The sequence below is a fragment of the Bidens hawaiensis genome, unplaced genomic scaffold, assembly GCF_021521415.1.
Source record: "Bidens hawaiensis isolate Kalapana, Puna unplaced genomic scaffold, B.hawaiensis_p1.1 tig00046239_1, whole genome shotgun sequence".
NCBI lineage: Eukaryota > Viridiplantae > Streptophyta > Magnoliopsida > Asterales > Asteraceae > Bidens > Bidens hawaiensis.
The window spans coordinates 83,505-106,758 of NW_027498261.1; the positions used below are offsets into that span (position 1 = coordinate 83,505).

Genomic DNA, 23,254 nt, shown 5'->3' on the forward strand with positions numbered 1-23,254 from the left:
TAATATAATATATTTTTATTTTATCTCCGAAACAATGGAAAACTTTTTGAATTAGGAATATACCATTATAAAGTGTTTTTTCCAGCCTTCGTTTCGATATAAGTTATAATTAAGCCCGAGCCAACTTATTAAGTAAATACTCATTTATATATACATTATTCATACTAGCACACATACATATAGTTACTCAAACCAAGATCTATATATGAAACATTAGGAAAATAACGAAGGAAAAATTGACTTTCATCTTGGTGTATGGCTTATTTATTAATTTGGAAACAACAAACAGATTCCAATGCATCATGTGTTCACCGTCTCGACCACGCCGTCTACCATGCATTTTGCCATTCCACATAACACATATATATTATATTGCACGCCTACACACAACCTACTTTGCACGTCGTCTATTTCTTTTTTATACCACCATAACATTAATTTGTAACACAATCAATAATAAATGCACAACACACATATATATTAAAAGCAACATTGATTTTGCCTTGTCACATAGGAATTCAAAACTATTAATAATAAATATAGATAGATTATTACACTTGATATTCTCAATGTCAATGTCAATGTGAAATCTTCTATGTACCCCTCTTTAGATGCTATCAAAACCGTTGAGAGACGGACATGTGGCGGCGCCTGATTTGTGGAGATACAATTGATATCAGGCCTCCGAGTGGAGGCTTCATCTTTGATCTGTATATCATTTCATCGTATGGCCGTCGGTAGAATCGTAGGAATGGAATAAACGATTCCCGACCCTTTTCGGTCTTGCTTAGTTGACAATCTTTTTTGAAAAACAAAGCGGGTGAGTGTAGGAATGATGGTTTAGGGGTTCTCTGTTGGTTGACACCCGAGTGGTCCATGACTTGTGTTTTTTGCGGTAATGGGGTTGACGGGAAGAAGTTTTTCCTCAATGTATTAACATTCCTTGCAGTGGGAGATGCAAATGAATAGGATCGGGCATTGACCGGCGAGATCAGGGCAGGTCCCAGTACAGGCGTAGATGTGGGACCCACTTTGGACGATGGTTTGTCGGTCAAAGTAAGATACCAGGGTTTGAGCGAGTCAAAATGGTGGGAAACCGTGAAGGAAAAACGAGAAGACGAGCAAGAACCGACTTTGGAACCTTTGGACGGCACAGATGAAGGATTAAAGCGAAGGGATGCTGCTCGAGGGTATGGAGTAAAGTTATTGAAGTCAGGAAAATCATCAAAATCTAGTGAGGATACCGTTGTTGTGATTGATGATAACTCGATAAACGCCTTAACGCCCTACAATTAATCATAAGTTTAAATTTTATGACTTAAACTAAAGAATGTTTTAGAGTGAAATTTATTTAAATGTTACATGTGATTTACCTTCCAAAGATAAGGAACTAGAGAAGGAGGGTCAATGACAAAAGCTTTGTGTAGGCGACCAGGATAATGCTCCCCTATAGTCTTCAGTGCTGCCACCAATATGCTCATGAACCCTGATGCTGATCTGAAAAAGCCTGCATTGTTCATACCCATCAGTACTACATCATTTTGTTTTTTAGCAAAAAAAAAATATTTATTTTAACTTAAAAGTGAACAACTTTAAATAGTTCTATATAACATTTGTAATGTGTCATATGACGGGTTTCTGTTTATAATAATGAAACAAATTGAAACTAAAAGTTGGTAAATTTTTTGAAATGTAACTAGTTTAAAATTTTGAAATAAAAAGAAAAAGTTAAGGTTGATGGATTCTGATTCACTATTGTTGTCTTTTATTAATGTTGTCATGGGACCAAATATCCATGATAGCTATAGACCTATAGTCAACAATGTTATTAATGGCCACCAATAAAGTGATGACTTTAATATGATTGACGGATTAAACCTTTCAATTATTTCTTTGATTAATATAAAAGTTATTTCCTAAAAAGGAACAAACGGTGGTAGCAGTAGCACAAATTACTCATGTGAGCACGGGATAGTAAGGGCAATTCCGGCAACTTCTGAAAAAATCTGAGATATCTTTTCAGCTTTCCGACACACAAATCATCATAAAAGTTAGATTTAATTGCAAAATTAAGTGAAGACTATATCAACTTTTTAAAAGGTTTCATACTTATCCTTCTACGGTAAATTGTTGTGGGCTAACAGCGTGGTTCTAGTCAGCAATAAAAAAGGCACTCTAAGGCTAACTGCCGTGGTGAGGGTCATCGAAGCCTCTTCATAGTGTCATATCAATGCCACGTGAGCATCGAGGGCTTCAAAGCCCTTCTTCATAGCGCCTCGCTATGATTTAAAGCCCCTTGGTCGCCCCATTATATATATAAATGCATATGTATGCGTGTATGACAGGAAGAGAGAGAAAGAGAAAGAAGCGTCGATCATCAGTTCCGCGCGCCCCCACCCACCGCCCCGCGGCGGTGTACGGCGCCCACCGCGCCCCAAGACCGCCCAGAAGGGCGCCCATAGCGACCAGACTAAACATCACGCTGAAGGGGTTAACGGGGCATTTAAGGTGTGAGAGAAAATGCATTAATGATGAAAGAGGCGAAACATAAGGGGTGGCGCTTAGAGCGTGAGCGGTAATGGGCTAATACTAATATATCTATGTATAAAAATTTAATGAATATAGATTATTAAATTGAAGTCGAAAACTTTATTACGAGCTGAGCTCTAGATTTGAATATAAACTTGAAACGAGTCTAGTTTAAGCTCGAGATCTTTTTTTTTTTTTGAATGGCAAGTTTAAGCTCGAGATCTAATAAGTAAAGTTAAACGAGTCAAATTTAAACTTAGGGGCTGTTTGAGATTCCTTATTTTACCTCCTTATAACTTTTTATTAAGTTAATAAGTTATAAAAGTGTAATTTATATAAATTTTCCTCTCACAATATAAGCAATCCCAAACACCTTATTACTTTTCAAAAAGTTAATAAGTTATAAGTTGGTGAAAATAAACAATCCCAAACACCCCCTTAAGCAAGCTTGAGCCTAACTCAACTCCTTTAAAACTCAATCCAATGAAGTAACAAATATTTTTAGAAAGAAATAATAATGGTTATTAGTATTGATTATTTGATTAGGCGTGACTTACTGAATTAAAGAGGAGAGAGAGAGAGAGAGAGAGAGAGAGAGAGAGAGAGAGAGAGAGAGAGAGAGAGAGAATGAATGGAATACTACAAAGTAGCATTTCAGAACTGTGAAAAAGATGGTTTGGGGGAAGGACAACGTTGGAAGAATGTACATTAATTTCCAACATCCAACTGACGTAAAGCTCATCTATATGTCTTGTCTATGCAACAGTCTTCCAAATTTACATCTTTACCCCTCACTTGTATAAATGTTTGGCATATGCATATGGTACAAAATTAAAAATTATATTATACTTAAAGATTCTATTAAGTATTAACTAGGTTCAATTTGACTTATTTAAATATTAAGTTGGCGGAATCTAGTTTAAACTGAGGTATGAATTGTCAAATGGTAAAGTATGTTTATTCAAATCTAAAGACTTACTTGCATCAAATAAGACAATCAACTGTTCCACAGATTTTGACATTGTTTGAATTGCAACCTCCAAAGTGAAAACCAACAAACGGGTGAACCTATACAATTATAAAATAATAAATATACACACTAATGAGTTTAATTGAAAACTTAATTTCAACTATTTAAACAAATCATGAATACTCTCATTTAAAAAGCAGGCAATGCATTTTATAATATTTTATTAATAGATAGTGTGTGTATCAATAAGTACATAATCACACAATCAATATATTTTTTAATATTTTACTTTTGAAAATAGCAAGGAGCTGTTTGGGATTCATTATTTTTACCTTTTTATAACTTATAACTTTTGATAAGTTAAAAAAAAAGTGTTTTGGTTTTCTTATTATGTAAAAGGAAATGCTGACAAGTTACACTTTTGTAACTTATGACTTCTCCTTATAAGTTATAAGGAGGTGAAAATAAGAAATCCCAAACAGCCTCTAAATAGTTCCCGACTTGAATTCACGAATATATAGAGAGAGAAAGATATTTAGGTAAAATGGAAAATTTTCCTTTCCCCTTTTCTTTTGTTTTTACTCTTGTTTTTGTCAATGCATGGGGTACTATAAAAATCATTAATAAATGTTTCTTCGTTTAGAAAATTATTATATTTTGAAAACAAACTTAATATCAAAATTTAATTTATTTATAATAAAATGTTACTAACTTATACAATAAAAATGGCTTAAAAACAGTGCAATATTTTTAACCAAATTAAATTTTAGTACTTTGAAAAAAAAATTATAGGGATAACAACTTACTGCTTTTGTGAGCGAAATTTGAGATAATCTTGCTTGATTCGAAAAATCTGTGACAATATCATGAATAGATCATAATTAGGAGAGAGATTTTCAACAACTTAAAATGAAAATCTAAATATTTAATTTTTTTTAAGACAGATTTCTTTTATGTTCTAAACAAATTTCTTTTTAAGTACTAGACATACATACCACCACAGGTCGAGATCGGTCGTCATGACCAGCTACATACGCCATGCCGTCGGCTATCTCACCGGAAAACTCGTCGGCGATCAGATGATCTGTGAATAACAGTAAAAGAGAAAGTGAAAATCAATTTTATTTACTTTTTGGATATAGATTACTCTTTACTTTAATAATGAGAAATTATTTTGAGTACTTTAATGACGTGTAACTAATTCAAAGCCGAAAAGCAAGATTCTCATGGTGTTGAGTTAACAAATAAAGGAAGATATCATGTATTTCGAAGAAGCATGTATAGAAAGGTGAGATTCAAACATTACCCCCTGGTTAAAAAATTAAAAGTGAAATTGTACTTTTACAGTGACATAATTACAGATCACGTGTAATGATATTATAATCATGATGAATGTTTTTGCATTTTAGATTCTAACATTTTGAATTTAGTTTCATGCAATCATTGATTTTTTTACCTAATTGTCACATTTTATTCCATTTCTAGTAAACTATTTTAACCTATGTGCACATTACAATCTTAAATGCTCTTCAACTTTCAATTAAATCACGTTACTATTTATACTCATTAGACACGACTAAGTAGCTTCAGATTTACAGTAAATTTATATAAGCTAGGCAGATTACGAATAAAAGTTGGAAAACGAAAAATATATACCGACGCCAAGATTCTCTCGCCATGAGAGACAAGCACGCAGTTGCTTCGCAGCTTTCTTCACATTATCACCTTTCGATTTCAGAAATCTCGCTACGCAAGCCTCATTGCAAAATTTCTCCTACAAAAAAAGACGCCAAACATATACAAATTTAGTACTTGCAGACTTAGTTTTGCTATTCAAAAAGAACTAGCTGCGCAGCTTAACAAATTTACTTTTCATTTTAATGTAAATACTACTTTTTAATAAAAGAAAGCGCAAATGTATATAAATACAAAGAGATGGAAAAATTGAATTGAACCTGCTTAAGAGTGAGCGGAGACGGTTTTCGGAGGAGATGAAGAACCGCTTCGACTCGATTCTTCTCGATCTGCGTTTGCGATTGAGCGGAAGTCGAAGAACCGTTATCTTTGTTTCCCATTGTTGATGGTAGATCGATGCACTCAAAATGTAAATATAATTACACAAGAGAACAAGGAGTAACAGATATTTTGTAATCTGTATTGTGACTTCCTGTTCACGCTTTCATTGTTAACACCTTCACTGCAATTACAGACTGTGTGTGAGTGAGAGAGAGAGAGAGAGAGAGTGAGAGTATAGGTGATGGGGTGTGTGTGAGGGGGGTATTTATAAGCGTAACGGAATCCGTTATTGAACTGTAGACACGTCAACAATGTGGGGGGTCAATATCATGACGGCCGGAAAGCCGATTCCTAACGGCAACTGTTGGGACCCATTACTTACTTTCACTTTTACTTCTTTCCACTTTACCTTCAAACTTCAGATGTCAAAATAAATGAGATTACAACTTCATCGTTTATTGCCAAATTTGTATATTTAAGAATAGATGGTGTATTAAGATAGCATTAACAGCGTTCAGAGCTGGCAATTTAGACACGAATGCACGACACAAACCTATACAACTTTAATACGTATCGTGTATTCTATAAATTGCTATATCAGTTGTGACTTAGATTTCAAATTTTCATCATAAACCTCACTTTCTTCCACGATAACAAATTTCCACAACCCTAATTATAAATTATTATTCATGTGTGTGTGTGCACACGCGCGTGCGTCGGGGGGGGGGGGGCACCTCTCTCACGCTGTCCCCATGACTACTAAACCGGACGTGAAGCCCACAACAATATCGTCTGCTCCTTGCCATGTAGATTCGGGCAAGGGGAAAAGCCCCTCATTGTGGATGCAACGGCAAAGCTCGGATAAAAACGCCCGCAAGGGGCGGGGGCATGCGAAAGTACGTATAAAATATTTCATAAACGGAGAGGCTAGGCTCAAATTTTCGGACCACTGAGAAAAAAAAGGGGGGCGGGGCCAATCTTGGCCCTTTGAGAAGCCTCGCCCCTCGGTGAATGCTCTAACTGAACATGGGTTTGTAAATGAACTGACTCAATAACGAGTTATTTGAGATTGTGTTGTTAAAAGCATGAAACGAGTTGGCTAGTCTAAATAAGAGCTTATCTATGATACGAACTTGAGCTCGAGCTTTACTTGCCAAGCTTAACTACGCTCCCGAGCATGATGCTCACATAATTACATAGACACAATTTAGTGATCGAGTTCTCTTAAAGGGAGGTTTAAGTATCCTAAATATATATATAAATGATACCTCCCTAAATTCTCTTAAGCATCCAGATTGCTTTATTTGTAAATGAATGTTTCTCATGCATTTGATCCTAATTCACGGGTATGGGTCTCACAAAATCCAGATAGCTCTTAAACGGGTTATAACTTCTTATTATATTAAAAATTAATCTAATCAAATATTTGATATGAAAATCTTATAAAATAAAGATATACTAAAAATTAATATCCGATTTTTATTTTAAAAAAGATATTATTTATAATTTAGAAATAATTTTATTGTAAAAAAAGCGGGTCACGGGTCTCACCAAACCAGATAACTTTTAAACCGGGTTATAACATTTTATTTATTTGTGAAACCCTTTCATCATCAAATATCAAATGTATTATTAGTTTTTTTTTTACAATAAATAAAATTAAAATCCTAAAATATATATAAACACTATAAACGAATAATGTAAAATAACCTTGTAATACGAGGTATAAAAGCTAGTTTTTAAAATATTGATATTAATGATTTTTAATGCTATAATCATTTGTTGGAAGGGTGATCTAAATATTATGTGAAGTGGTTTTTTTTTCCCGATACATATCACTCGGTCTACTTGAGCATCCAACATATTCTGCTTTTATGTTTGAAAGTAATGATTGATTATGATAAGCCCGTACTCATATTTATCAATATGTTGTATCTGATATCAAATACGTGATGATGGATCGAAGCTAAGCGAAGTAGACAGATTTTTAGTTCGTGAAAACGTTATGAATCAGTGACGTAGGGTGAAGGGCATTGCCCCGTGAATTATCGAACCATTGTCTGATGATTTTTAATGGTGTATCTTAAACGCATTATAAGTTTATAGAAAGTTTACCAAGGGATACCCACACCTATCCCATTACAAATGAACCCACACTAGCCAATGGCTATAACGACTAAGTTGAAATCTTATAAAAAATATATTATCCTCTTATTTGTGACGGAATACCCATGGATACTCCGTAGATAACGGACCCAACTTCCACAAAACAACTGAAAAAGCACGCGCAAGATTCTTCTTAAAACTCTTAGTCAAGTAATTGACGAATAGTGTTTCGATAACATGCATGTTCACTATAGAAACAATGAAAGTTGGATTTTCAAATACGGATTTACGTATATCTTGGGGTGGTAAGGCCCCACGCAACTAGCCACCATCCTCACTAATGAGAAAAAAAACTCTTAAGGTTTTAATTTAATTGGTTCTTTAGATTTCTCTAAATCTATGAAGATGCCACTATACTTTTTAAAAGCCCCCCCCCCCCCCCCCCACCCTCACAAATTTTAAAAATGCTAAAATTTAGTAACTAAAAAAGTTTTAACGTATGTTTTGTGTTATAACAAGTCACATTAGATAATTATAATTCATTATTGTGTATTATTTTGTTGGTTTACAGTTTACCCTAAACAAGTATATTAGGTTATAAGTACACCATTTTGAAATTAGTAGAGATCAAATACATATGCAAGTTTCGTGCATTGCATTAAATTTGTTGATAATAGCAATAAGATACAATTATTTTTGTAATACATTACATTTTCGTCTCAAAAATTAAGGTAAAAAAAGAGAAAATATGTGCACATAGAAGAACAATATACTTAATATGTGCACATAGAAGAACGATATAATTATATACACATGGTAACTATTAATTACTAATTCGAATATGCCTGACTCACTACCCTTTCATAAGTTTGGGAAATCTAATGACCTATCAAGTATCATTAAGCTCCGTTTTACTTATTGAACTTGCAAACAAAGCCACAAAGGACTTGGACGACTACACTTAAAATGTATGCCACATCTTTATGTCCGCCTACGCCTTTATTCATTTTTGGCTTTTCAGTATAATATTTTCGTATACATGAACTTAACATTTAACAAGATTACTTGTCTTGAAATAGGTTTACAAATTTGGAAACACAAATGGATGAAAATCATTTAAAGTAAAACAATATCATACACAAAGGCAATAAGTGTGTGTGGGAAAGATTGTAGATTTATTGTGGAATTTGAGCTGTAAGTAAAGGTAAGCATGAGAGAATAATGCTAATCCAGATTCCAAATCATGCTAGCTGGTAATGATTATAGCATTTGTTGACCAATGAAGGAGGTCAACACAACTGAAAGTCCTCAAAGGTAATTAGGAATCGCATTCACATATACCATTCATTGTAAATTCAAATTATATGTGTTTCAAACATCCCTCCCACAAATATATAATCATTCATTTAAGGGAAAATCTCATAGAATAATAACCAACTTTCAAAAGTGTTCCAATTAGGTCACTGATGCATATTTTTCCTAAATCGGGTCACTAAATCTTCAAATCAAGTCTCACCGATTTTTGTGTACGTCAAGAAAAAAATGGATGATAAGATGTGGGTGTCGGAATTTGCAATATATATAGTTAAATTTAAAAAATTTTAAAAAATGTTAATTATATTAAAATTTAAAAATAAAAAATAAAATTCACGTCGCCACTCAACGTCAACTTCAAAAAAAAGATAAAAAGATTTCCTATGTGAAACAGAAAAGAAATTGGCTAAAAAAATATGTTAAAACTTTTAATTTAATCAAACACGAAAGTTGAGTGACCTAATTGAGACACTTTTTAAAGTTAAGTGACCTAATTGAAAAATTTTTGAAAGTTGTTACTATTCTATGAAGTTGCCCCTTCAATTAAATGAAGAATTATTTAAATAGAAGTGAGAAAAGGTCTACACTTTTCTAATACTTGAAAAGGTAACTTAATTCTGGATATTTCATAGTTTGATCGAGGTCATATATATGTGGATAAAAAACGATTTTAATGCTGTAATTTGATTTTAATATTTTAATGTTAAATATGTTTTTATTTTAACGGCTATTTGGATTACTGACAGACACTGACCTACACGATCATTTTTATTCTTTGATACTCGAGACCAATATAAGAAGGAAACCCACCTGATCCACCCAAGAGCGTCTGCTTTATAACATATGGAACTTGAACCAAATATCTCTCCTTTCAATATTAATATGTGAAACGCTAAAAAAAATATTCCATATTCATATTTTAGTTTTTTATATTTTTCTTATGTGTTTAACTCTTTTAATATTCAAATAAAAGGTGGCAAGTGTTCATTCATTTTAGTTGGACATTATTTTTATGATAAAAATTCAAATATAAAACATTATGATATTTTGCACATCAGCTAAAATTAAAGTAACTATGTCATTTACATTTTGGTGGAATGATAGGGTGATTAGAGTGTTAATTTAAAAGTCAGGGGTTCAAACTTCACAATATACAAAAATTTAGTCGTTAAGAAAACAAGAATTAAAGTTACTATAAAAGAAGTCTAGTTCATATTTTAAACCATAGTCAATGCAAGCCAATCGTATGCATCAGGCTGGTATGTATCCACCCCTTCGAAAGCCTGCAATGGAGGGGCTGTTATCCATGACGATGGGTCGTATTCAAATGGTTAGTAGGGCTAGTTTTTAACAACCTATTAATATGAGATGAAGTTAAATAGAGTCTGGTTTGACTTAAACAGGTTTCTTGTTATAAATAGGTTGGCGGGTTTATGATATTATTAAAATCGTGTCTAACCATATTGAAATACATCCTAACCTATTTATGACATGTCTAAACTCATTTAACTATTTTGCTTTAAATTTTTAAAATCAAATAAATATGTTAAAACTCCCATTATCCTGATCGTAGTCGCATCAGACTTCTACAACAACCCGTCATTCTAATCCAATTTTCATTGACGCATAGACAATTCAATCCACTCATCCCGAATCCTAGCAATCTATACTTCTATGAAGAAACACTAATGGACCCCGGGGCAGATTATGGATAATCTGGGGGTTAAGTAATGTTTCCCACGAGGATGAGGTCCAGCAGAGAAGGTTGTTCTTCAGGTGACCTGCAAAACAGACACCGTAAGCTCGTCACTGAGAAGGGGGGGTTCCTCCTTGTGACCACCCTCCGGCGTGAGAATCAGACTAGATTGCTCTGAATATAAGTGTATATTAAGAGATTGCTAGATAAGAATGAGATATCAGATGATGTCCTTACCATTCCAAGGTGTTGGAGTATTTATAGCCGAAGGTAGGTTTCCTAGAAGGTACAGCCGGCTGAAAAGTATTCATGTTCTACCAACAGTGGACTATGCACAGGCCATGCTGGTTGGTGGATAGATTACGGCCGACAGTAACAAGGTCGGCTGTATACTGTTCCTTTACTGCCGGCTATGCACTGTTCCACCAACTGTAGGCTGCGCACGTCCCATAGGGTTGGTGAGTAGGCAGCGGCTAATAGTGACAAACAGTACTAGAGGGTGCTCCTCCTCGTACTGTTGTCGGTGAGCTGTCACCCTGTGATTGGTTCATGGGCTGTTCTGGTCAGATCGTCTGTTCTGCCCATACCTTAGTAGGTATAGTTCAAAAGATCTTCCAGAAGCATACGGACTGGCTCATTTAGGCGGGAGTATACCCGCCTTGCTCATTCCTTCATGTGACTACTGAAGTAGCTAGTGCCTTGTGCGTGTAGCCTTGCTGTTAATGCGGGTAGCCTTCCCTGATGGCTTGTATCCGCAACTGCAGGAACAAGCGGGGTACTTCACCATTGGGAGGCTTTCCCTGCGGGTACAGCTGGCATACTGCGCGTAAGGTTTTCTCTGAGCATGGTGGGTCCTGCGGGAGCAGTTGGTCGTTGCGCAGACGTCCCTGTTCAAGGTGAGTCTTGCGGGTCCAACTGGGCTCTGCTGGGACCTACCTCTTCAAGTCCCCCCAGTCCAATGTTCTTCTCATGAATTATTAATAAGTGAGGTGAACTTTTGGACTAGCAAGGGGTTTTGAAAAGGGGTTTTTAGTTTTAAGGTTTTCCGTGGGGATTCTTCCCGCGGTTTTCCTTATGTCACGCAGAAATTCCCGACTTTTCTGCTTGATCTTAGGGTATGAAGCGGGTAGGTTTGTAACCTTCTCGCAAGTCAGGAGCGTTGAGTCCCACTTGTGTGGATTCTCCATGGGGTTTTGGTAGTTTTCAACATAGTGATCAATTATGCTAAAACCACCAATTCCATATTAGAGTTTCAAACAATATAGTTCTCGACGTTCCCGTCATGCGGGGATGTTATGCCCGTTTCCGCAAGCATGGCCCAGAAGATCCTTCTTGGTTTGAATTCCCTGCAGAGTGCTAAGTATGTGAAGGGTTTTGCCTTGACACTGTACCCGCACTCGTCTTACGGTTACTTTATTTCCAAGGTATTCCTGGTGTCAATTCCCTGCGGGTGCTAAGTATGTGAAGGGTTTTGCCTTGACACTGTACCCGCACCCGTCTTATGGTTACTTGGTTGCCAAGGTAAGGGGTATTTTCCCGCCTACTTTTGAATCTTTTTTGAATTTTTTGAAATTCGAAGAGTTGGTGAAAGGATAAGAACAGTCCAAACCTCTGAAACGTCGTGCGACGGTTTCTTCTGACTGTGTCAGGACGTGCAGGAAGTTATGGTGACGTGACAGTACATGGTCATTCCAGACGCCTTTTCAGGCGCGTGGGCGCGATTTTTCAGGCGCGTGGCCGCGAAATTAATGGTACGCGTCCTTTCAACAGCTGTTGCCAGCTTGCTTTTTGCCACGTGTCATAGTTTCATTGCACCTTCGATTTCTCTCTCTTCCGCATTAATTTCATCGCATTAATTGCGATTAGTATATAAAGGGGGAGAGGGTTCTTTGTAATCCACACTTTCACTTTTCTCTTCATCTTCAAAGCGATTTCCGGCGAATACTCAAACTTTTCAGTCGAGCATTCTCTCGAAATCGTTTTCTTCTTTCATCTGCAAGATGTCTTCTCACGATCTCGAAGCTACAGCCCAGGAGGCTGGGGTGTTCACCGATGACAAGAGTACTGCTGGCGAGTGCCAGTGTGCTCTGCCTGTCGATCTGTACCAGTACATCGTCAGGAAGTTCATGCTCGAGTCTCTCGAGCCTGAGTTTCCTGAACCCCATCAGACGGTGTATGATGCCCCCAGAGGCAAGATCGGGGTATATGCTGCATTCTTTCTTTATGGGAACCTTAGGTTCCCATTGACAAAGTTTGTGTACCGTGTCCTGGAGAGGCACGGTATGCACCTGACCGAGGTGCACCCGATGGCGATCGCGAAGATTCGCCACTTCGAGTGGGTGTGCCGGATTCTGGGCATTGAGCCCTTCGTCGACCGCCTGATGACTTTCTACTCTTGGAGGTGCATCCAGGGGTGGTATACGCTGATAACCCGAATCAAGGGTTTGAAGATTTGCGCAACCGAGCGCAGTTTTCGTTCGTGGAAGAGGGAGTTCTTCTACCTCTCTGCTCGCGCCATCCCCCTTGCCATGAAATTTAAGAATGGGCAAGCTCTCCCAAGCCTTCACGCCTCCAACTACCAGGAGGCGGAATGGTTCTCGAAGATATCCCGGGTCCAATCTCCGGTTTACCGGTTTGCGGAGTCCAGGATAGTGATGCTCGGGATGAGCCGGGTGTGGAAGGATGCGGATGCGCGAAAGATCCTGATCGTCCTCGAATACGGTTCGAACTCTGTTCCCTACGGTATGCTCTGTTTCTTTTTGTTGATTTAGAATCTCTTCTAACTTTTTTCCTGTTTATTTCAGAGGGGAACGACTTGCAGTCGCTCCTGCATCCGCGGGAGGCTGACAGTCCCGCTCGGATGAGTACTCGCGCTCTAGACGAGAACGAGTTGCCCATCCTAGAACAAACGGCGGATCGGTTCGTGGAGGTCTACCCGCTAGGCCACGAGATCCTGAGCGCCAGGCGGCCAGGTAATGCGCTATTCAACCCTCGACCCCTCAATGTTGAAACCTCTGCTGGAATTCCTCTAATCTTATGTTCTGATGAGGAATCCGCAGATGGTCCTCCGTTGGTGCGGAAGAAGAAGGCCGCCGGCGGGAAGGGGAAGGAGAAGGTGGCCTCCACTGCCGATCCGGTACCTCGGTCTGACACAGAGGCCGAGAGCGAGGAGGTGGCGGGGAATCCCGGTGGTGAGAAGACCACTGTTCCGGAGGCTGTGACGACTGTCACCTCCGGAGAGCCCCGGATGACGACGGTGAGCGGCGCAAAGAGGCCGGCTCCATCGGGTTCATCCCCACCTGTCCGCACTTTCAGGCTCAAGAAAACCCGTAAGTACAAACTTTATTTTTAACTTCATAGTTTTCCATCTTTAATATTTTTCTTTGTGCAGGCGTGGATGTTGACGCATTCCAGGGTGGAGCAAGGAAGAGTACCCCTCCGCCCATGACGGTAAGCTTGGTCAGCCTTCCTGAGGCGACGACCCAGGCGGCTGCGCCTGCTTCCGCTGGTTCAGTTGCTCAATCCATTGAGCCAACTGTCCCAGCTGTGATGACATCACCGCCGGCTGTCAGTGCCATTTTTACCACATCTTTCACTGAGCCGGCGGTTACTTTTGCTGCGGATTCCGCAGCGGCGACCGCGGCGGCCTTTACCATGCCTCCTCCGTCATCGGCAACGACGACCGATCCTTCAGGTAAGCATGGGGCTTCTCGCCAACCTCTGCCTCCTTCCCATCTACCTGACCTCTTGGACGGATTTCCCTTGGGTTCAGGTGATGGGTTTGGCGGCTATCGGCCTGTTATTGACCCTACAGGTGCGTAGGGTTCTTTTGGCCTATTTGTTTTTTTTATATCATCTTTTCCTAACTGCTCTTTGTTTTTTGCAGTGTCGGATTCCAATGAAGTGTATGTTCCACGATGGAACATCCGCCGAGGAACAACCCTTCGCACACCTGTGGAGTGCGTGGAGTGGGCTCGCCACGCAGCTCCCAGTGGTGCGTTGGGGGAAGCCATGGCTAGCTACCAGGAGGGTAGGCTAACCAATGAGCTTCGGGTTCTCCTGGCCCGGATGCAGCCGCGCGTCGAGCTGCTTTGTCGTGAAAACGACAAGTTAAAAGCAGCTCGCATACAAGAAGTAGCTCAGGCGCGGGCTGTCCGGGAGGAGAATAGAAGGCTCTCCGCCGCGGCTGCGGAGAAGGAGAAGGCGTTCAAGGCCCTTGAAGTTGAGGTTCAGGCCCGTCTCGAGGCCCGTTCCAAGGCTGCCCAAGCTGTTAACGAACAGCTTCGGCTAGCTAAGGAAACTGCTAGGAACGCGACTGAAAGGGCCACCAAGGCTGAAGCTGTTGCTAAGCCTCTACGCCTCGAGAATGAGGAACTTAAAGCTAAATTAGAGGCGCTCCAACAGGCTCATGATGCCTTGGCGATGGAGGACGCGAAGAAGCTCCAAGAGATCCTGGACCAGAGGGGCGTGCTTGACCACACTGAGCGGAAGCTAAAGGGCGTCGAAGAGGCTGCTGCAAAGGAAGTGTTGCTTGCCAACCTCAATAAAAGTGAAGCCGAACGCGCCTGTAATCAAGCTCAAGCCGCCCTCCAAGAAGCTCTGGTTGCCAAGGAATGGCTTCTTCAAGAAGCGTTGTCTCAGGTAAGCTTTTCATGTCTTTACGCTTTTCTTTGTAAATAGAAAATGTTTTGATACTTGTATTTTTTTTTCTTTTTGTAGGTTGTGCATCGGGTCTTCACGGAGACGTCTTATGACGATGCTATGAGCACAGCCCTCAACGCTTCTCACGAGGATGGGGAAAAGGCCGGCTTCCTGCTTGGTATAGGGTTTGTTGAGAAAGGCATCCCGCCTTCCAACTTCCCTTTGTATAATGTGGATACTGAAGCTGTTTATGACCAAGCAGTGAATCAGTATGCCGCCTTCCCGCATCCGGTGGTGGAGAAGGTAAACGAAGTCGCTGCTGCTGATGATGGGCTAGCTATTCTTAAAGCTTTCCTTGAACCGCCACGCTCTACTGATGGTGCGGGTCCAAGTGGAAGTGGTCCTGAAGCATGATCCTGAAGATCCCTCTCCACCATTAGCGTAGATTTTTGTTTTTGTATAGCTTCTTTTGTATGCGGGTATGTACCCAGCAATCTATGTAATATTTGAATTTGATGGAATAAAGATTGTGTTAATCCCTTGCCTTGTTTATTTTACGCATGTTTTGATTTAACTTAGCAATTTCTTTAGTACTTAGATAAGTTAACTTTTTAACGTGGCCAATTATAAGTTTGTTTCGCTTCCTCTTTCATGATTGTGCGGGTATGACCGTCACTTACACTTAGTAGGATGGCTTAACTTTACTTATATCTGTCCTGCGTGGAAGTTTTCCTCATCTTTTCCTTTGAAATTTTCTAAGTGTTCAGAATAAGTTAACCTTTGGACGTGGTAGATAATAGGTTGAAGTTTTGCCTCCTTGTTCGTGATTGTGCGGGTAAGACCGTCACTTGCACTTACAAGGATAGCTAAACTTTACTTACATCTGACCTGCGTGGAGGTTTTCCTTAAAACTTGAAATTTTTACCGTTGTGTTTATGCGGGTTTTGCCGCCTTCCACACGTAACGACTTACTTCTTCCCCTATTTATGCGGTGAATACCGGCACATCAGTGTGGGAAGTTCATAAGTATAAAGGTAAGGTTATCAACACATTGTGAAAGGAGAATCATTTCCATTAGAAGTGGCTCTAGGCCTTTTCTTTACAAGTTTGGAATTGATCTACATATAACATTTGCGTAATTGAGCTCCATTCCATGTTCTTGGGATGGGAGTGCCATCGAGCCTTTCGAGCCGGTATGCGCCCTTTCCCATAACTTCTTTGATAATGTATGGCCCTTCCCAGACCGGGGCCAACTTTCCTGGGCGTTCTTGGTTCGAAGCCTCGTTGTTACGCAGTATGTAGTCTCCTACATTGAAGTTGCAGAGTTTTACCCGCGTGTTGTAGTACTTTTGCATTTGTCGCTTGTAGTTCTCTTCACGCACTGCGGCTAAGTCTCTGCGTTCCTCGGTTAGCATAAGGTCTAACCGTCTTTCCGCATCATTGTCTTCTGGCTGAATCAAGACCCTTGGTGAGGGTAAACCACTTTCGACCGGGACCATGGCTTCAGTGCCATAAGTGAGACTGAACGGGGTTTCTCCCGTACTGGCCTTCTTCAGCGTTCTGTTTGCCCAAAGGACGTGCGGAAGCTCGTCCACCCAGCCGGATCTGTGTTCCAAGAGTCTTTTCTTTATGCCTTCGACGATGCTTTTATTTGCTCTTTCCACCTCACCATTACCTTGCGGGTGTGCCACTGAGGTAAAGGTGTGGGTGATTTGAAGTTCTTTCAGCCACTATTGTAGCTTTTTGTCAGCAAAGTTGGTGCCGTTATCGCTCACCAAATTCTGTGGAAGTCCAAAACGACAAATAATAAATTCCCAAATAAATTTTTTGATGTGTTTCGCGGTTGTTTGGGCTAAGGGTTTTGCTTCTATCAACTTGGTGAAGTAGTCGATGGCTACCACTAGGAACTGAACATTACCTGCTGCTGTAGGAAATGGGCCTGTCACATCGATGGCCCACTTCTGAAATGGTCATGAAGAGGTGACTGGGACAAGTTCATTCTTCGGGCGGTGCGTGTTGGGTGCGTAGAGCTGGCAAGACCTGCATTTTCTGATGTATGCAGCGCATCCGTATGCATCCCCGGCCAAAAGTATCCCGCGTTGTTTAGCTTAGCTACAACAGCGCGTGGACCTGCGTGTACTCCACAGATGCCTTCGTGTACTTCCCTTAGGAGGTAGTCAGCATCTTGGTTGTCCACGAATCTTAAGAGTGGGCCAAGAAAGTTACGTCTGTAAAGGATGTCATCGATGAGTTGATAATTCAGTGCTTTACAGCGTAGTTTTCTTGCCTGTGTTTTTGACTCTGGTAGTGTACCTGCCGCAAGGTATTTTATTATTGGTGTCATCCACGTTTCTGTGCCGGTTTGGATGACACAAATTTCCTTGTGCGGGACCGAAGGTGCCTCAAGGAGTTCAATGCGGATGTCCTTTCCCAAGTGGGTGAAGGCTAATGATGCAAGCTTGCTTAACGCATCCGCAGATTTGTTTTCACTACGCTTGACGTGTATGACTTTGCAGTCGTTGAAATCGCGCATAAGGGTTTTCGCTTGTGCGAGGTACAGGGCCATTGTGTCGTTCACGGCCGTGTACGTCCCGTTGATTTGATTGGCTACTAACATGGAATCCACGTGGGCTTCCAAGTATTTCACTCCCATGTTACGCGCAATTCTCAGCCCAGCCAAGAATGCTTCATACTCGGCTTCGTTATTCGTACTTGGAAAATCCAGTCGAATAGCGTAAGTGTATTCTTGGCCTGCTGGGTTGGTTAGTTTCAGCCCTGCGCCTGAACCCTCGTTACTGGCTGCTCCATCAGTGTAGAGTCGCCAGACATCATTGATGTCTTGTGCTGGAGAGGGTTGAGCCTCTTCCTGGCACTCTTTTTCCCGTGATGCAGGCACTTCCGCAATAAAGTCGGCAAAAACCTGGCCTTTTATGGCTTGTCTTGGCTTATACTTTATCGCGTACTCCCCCAACTCAATTGCCCATTTGGCTAGGCGTCCCGATAACTCGGGTTTGCCTAGAACGTTTGCAAGTTTGAAGTTGGAGAGGACGGTGATTGGGTGACCCTGGAAATATCGTCTTAACCTGCGTGAAGCGTGTATGAGTGCTAAGACTAATTTTTCGAGGGTAGAGTACCGGGTTTCTACGTCTGTTAGGATACGGCTGACATAATAGATTGGCATCTGGATGCCTTTTCGCTCTACTAGCAGGACTGCCCCGGTTGCTCTATCTGTTGCGGAAAGGTATAGGATTAACCCCTCCCCCGCTTCTGGTGCCGTGAGCGTTGGGAGTTCGATCAAGCGTGACCGAATCTCCTGAAAAGCTGCTTCCGCTTCTGGTGTCCAGCGGAAGTGCGTTTTCTTTAAACAGTTTCTCACGTTGACACGAAAGGAAACGACTTATCCGCGTGGTTTGCCAAAAAGCGATTGAGTGCGACTAGTCGTCCATTCAGTGTCTGAGCCTGTTTGATGGTAGTAGGTGATTCCATTTTGATAATGGCTTCGACCTTTTCAGGGTTCGCTCTGAAGCCATCTTTAGTGACGATGACCCCTAAGAACTTCCCTTCTTCCATTCCAAAGGCACACTTGCTCGGGTTGAGCTTCATGTTTATCTTCCTGAGCGTGTTGAAAGTTTCTTCGATGTCTTTCAACATCGCTTCTGCGTCCGGGATTTTGATGACCAAGTCATCCATGTAGACTTCCAAGTTCCTCCCAATTTGGGCATGAAACTGGTTGTCCATCAGGCGTTGGTATGTGGACCCGGCATTCTTAAGTCCGAATGGCATCATTTGGTAACAAAATGTGCCATCGGGCGTCCGAAAAGCGGTTTTGTCCTGATCATCGACGGCCATGTGGATTTGATGGTACCCCTTATACGCGTCCAGGAAGCATTTAAGGCGAAACGGTGCTAACGAATCCACCTTAAGATCAATTTCGGGTAACGGATAACAATCTTTGGGGCATGCTTTGTTCAAGTCTTTGAAATCTATGCACATGCGCCATTGTTTGTTATTCTTCGGTACCATAACGGGATTTGCAACCCATGTTTGATATCTACTAACGCGTACGATGCCTGCGTCAAGGAGTTCCTTGACTTGGGTTCTACACGCGTTAGTTTGTTCTGGCCCCATTACTCTGCGCTTTTGTACGACTGGCGTAACAGCCGGATCGCATTTGAGCTTATGCTCTGCCTTACTTCGGGGTACACCAGTCATGTCAGCTGGTGTCCACGCGAAGATGTCAGCGTTTTTCCGTAATAAGCGCTTGAGTAAGGTGCGTGTGGGATCAACAACTGTTGGGCCAATGGAAACGGCCTGGTCAGGGTATTTGCCGTTAAAGGCCCATCTTTCTGGTTCGGTGATGGTTGGTTTAGCCATCTTTGGTTTGGGTTTAGATGAGACAGATGCGATGCATACCTGGGGAATGCCGGTGATCATCGCTACACCCTCAGCTGTTGGCCATCCCATCATGCCGTGGACTGAGGATACCACGGCGTTGAATCTTGCCATCCCGTCTCTTCCGAAGAGAATGTCGTATGTGTGGTGTGGCTTCCTCATTACGAAAAAATCCACGTCTTCTGTGCGTGAGTGATTCCCGTCCGTAAGAGTGACGGGGAAAGATAGGATACCCAAGGGGGTGTTTGTGCTGCCATCGAACCCTTCCATCGAGGCGCAGATCGTTTCCAGACGTTCCTTGTCTTCGTCATCTAGCTTGTCGAAGAACTGCCTGTACATCACCGTTGACGAGGCGCCGTTGTCAGCAAGAGTGCGAGAAGTGATGTAGTGCCCCAGCTGGCTTTTGATGACGATAGGGCCTTCTTTGCTGGGTCCTCCTGGCACTCGCGGGAAGCGCACCTCAGCTTCCTTCCACGCGCATGGTTCTGTCGTTCGCCTTTTTCTTCCTCTGATCTTACCATGAACCATGTTGATGCTGATGTCAACGGGCTTTCGTCCGTTGCCTCGGTACCGGTTATCGTTCCTTCCTCCCTTCTTGATTGATGCCACCAGGTGTGCAAGTCTTCCATCCTTGACGAATGCTTCAACAATATCCTTCAAGGATGTACACTCTTCCGTATTATGACCTTTTGTCCCGTGGAAGTCACAGGATTTGCTCTGATCCGCATTGGGTCGCTGCCGGATCATTGGAGCTTTTGGCCATGGTAGCTTTTCAGTGGCAAATATCTCCGTGACGCTTTTGGTGAGTGGCGTCCACCGGTGTTTTTGGCTTGAAGGGTGTGTGTTATTTCTTCCGCCAACAAGAGGGTGAGAGCTGGATGAGGTGTCAAAGTTTACCCTTGACTGCCAAATACCTAGCTTCCTCTTTTTGTTCTGCCGGGCGATCCGAACATTGTTTTCTCTAGTCCTCTGCGTGTAAATGTGTGTACTCTGGGGAAGATCCCTTCCCAGTTGCTTCTCCGTCTCGGCAAAGCGCTTGGCCGCCGTCATGATGGCATCCCATGTGGATGGCATGCCGTCCTTACCCGTCAATGTGCGGATAAGCTCTGGGTATTCGGCGCCCTGGATGAAAGCGGCGCGAACAAGATCTTCACTTATGTTGCCGAGACTTAGCTTTTTGGAGTTGAAGCGAGTGATGAAGTCTAGTAAAGATTCATCCTCCTCTCTAACGCAGTTAAGGATCGTCCAATGTTCTTCAGTATATTTCCTTTGCTGGCTGAAGTGCTGGCTGAACTTGTTCTGAAAGTCCGCCCAATCATAAATGTGGTGTACCGGTAAACGATCGAACCATGCCCTGGCCGCTCCAACCAGAGTCATCTGGAACATATAACACCACGTAGGTTCCGTCCAGTTACTGAAGGTTGCCCCCACAATGAATCTGTTCAAGTGGTCGTCTGGGTCGGATAGACCATCATAAGTGCCAATGTTGGACATTTGTTTGGCACTTCTCGGGGCGATTGCTTCCGCAATGTCCCTTGCGAACTTAGACTTTCCTGCATTTGCAGCAGTTGGTCTAAAGGTTTCTCTCCGCATTTGTTGGTTTAAAGGCTTCCCCAAAATTCCTTGTCGGTTGGAAGTCCGTTTCCTTACGCTTCCCTTTTGCCTTATGGCGAGGGTTTGCGTCGGTATCGAATTCTTCCCGCTCATCGTCTGAGTACTCGCATTCACTGTTCATATTGAGGTGTTGGCGAGTACTGCCGAATTCGTCAGCCTGTTGAACTGAACGCAAGCGTTCATCCAACTCAGCTTGGAACTCTTTCTGACGTGCTTCGGCCCACGCCTTAACTTGATCTAGTGTTTGGCGAGGGACCCTCGTTCGTTTCTCCAACTGGGCATCAGTGAACCCCAGTGGAATATTTACTGCACTTGCCCCGGCTTGGGTAACCGGGGTAGTGTTCGTAAGATTTGTATAACCGCCGGTGTTCCCCCCAGTTGCTGGGGTTGTGGTTACCGGGGTTTCTTGGTCGCTTACTGGCCTTGGGACCGGAGTAACGTTAACCATTTCTTCAGAAATTTTGAAAAAACTAAGAATTAGTTCTAGCTTTTATGCACGGATGGCGCCAATGAAGAAACACTAATGGACCCCGGGACAGATTATGGATAATCTGGGGGTTAAGTAATGTTTCCCACGAGGATGAGGTCCAGCAGAGAAGGTTGTTCTTCAGGTGACCTGCAAAACAGACACCGTAAGCTCGTCACTGAGAAGGGGGGGTTCCTCCTTGTGACCACCCTCCGGCGTGAGAATCAGACTAGATTGCTCTGAATATAAGTGTATATTAAGAGATTGCTAGATAAGAATGAGATATCAGATGATGTCCTTACCATTCCAAGGTGTTGGAGTATTTATAGCCGAAGGTAGGTTTCCTAGAAGGTACAGCCGGCTGAAAAGTATTCCTGTTCTACCAACAGTGGACTATGCACAGGCCATGCTGGTTGGTGGATAGATTACGGCCGACAGTAACAAGGTCGGCTGTATACTGTTCCTTTACTGCCGGCTATGCACTGTTCCACCAACTGTAGGCTGCGCACGTCCCATAGGGTTGGTGAGTAGGCAGCGGCTAATAGTGACAAACAGTACTAGAGGGTGCTCCTCCTCGTACTGTTGTCGGTGAGCTGTCACCCTGTGATTGGTTCATGGGCTGTTCTGGTCAGATCGTCTGTTCTGCCCATACCTTAGTAGGTATAGTACAAAAGATCTTCCAGAAGCATACGGACTGGCTCATTTAGGCGGGAGTATTCCCGCCTTGCTCATTCCTTCATGTGACTACTGAAGTAGCTAGTGCCTTGTGCGTGTAGCCTTGCTGTTAATGCGGGTAGCCTTCCCTGATGGCTTGTATCCGCAACTGCGGGAACAAGCGGGGTACTTCATCATTGGGAGGCTTTCCCTGCGGGTACAGCTGGCGTACTGCGCGTAAGGTTTTCTCTGAGCATGGTGGGTCCTGCGGGAGCAGTTGGTCGTTGCGCAGACGTCCCTGTTCAAGGTGAGTCTTGCGGGTCCAACTGGGCTCTGCTGGGACCTACCTCTTCATTCTATTATATATATTAAACCATAACGATTCTTAGTCTCTTATCTTCGTAGTATCAACCGATTCCGATAATCTCATCCTATTAGTAGCGTCAACAATTCCTCTCATAAACTTGTAGGAGTAGCAATTGATTCATAGTTGCAACACTACAACACCTAAAAACTCATTGGTAATTTCATCCTATTAATCGCGTCAACTATTCCTCTCATAAAACTGTAGGAGCAGCAATTGATTCATAGTAGCAACACTACAACACCTAAAAACTCATTGGTAATCAACCCTCTTAACCACAATCAATATTTAAAAGAATTATTATGACAACTTTTAGAGGGTAAGTAGATTTAATGGTTCTAGAAACACTGCATTTACTCATAACTCATAAGTATATGTATTAAATGTTAATCAAGTAATCAACTAATGCATACTTTGTACGTAATTCTTATGATTAAGAAAAATACTAATTAATAGATATATATACGTACAGATGAATATTATTTTTTTTTA

At 41.7% G+C, this 23,254-nt stretch overlaps 1 protein-coding gene across 1 annotated transcript; it reads right to left on the minus strand.

The window, feature by feature from the left end:
- Positions 1–617: 617 nt before the first annotated feature.
- LOC143596336 (uncharacterized) lies at positions 618–5,589 on the minus strand. Its single transcript, XM_077075131.1, has 7 exons — positions 5,455–5,589; positions 5,156–5,273; positions 4,495–4,583; positions 4,306–4,352; positions 3,509–3,597; positions 1,374–1,507; positions 618–1,286 (listed from the first exon to the last, which is right to left on the minus strand). Exons 1-7 carry the CDS (start codon positions 5,572–5,574, stop codon positions 618–620), a joined length of 1,266 nt encoding a protein of 421 aa, XP_076931246.1. The 5' UTR covers positions 5,575–5,589.
- Between the last annotated feature and the right edge of the window lie 17,665 nt (positions 5,590–23,254).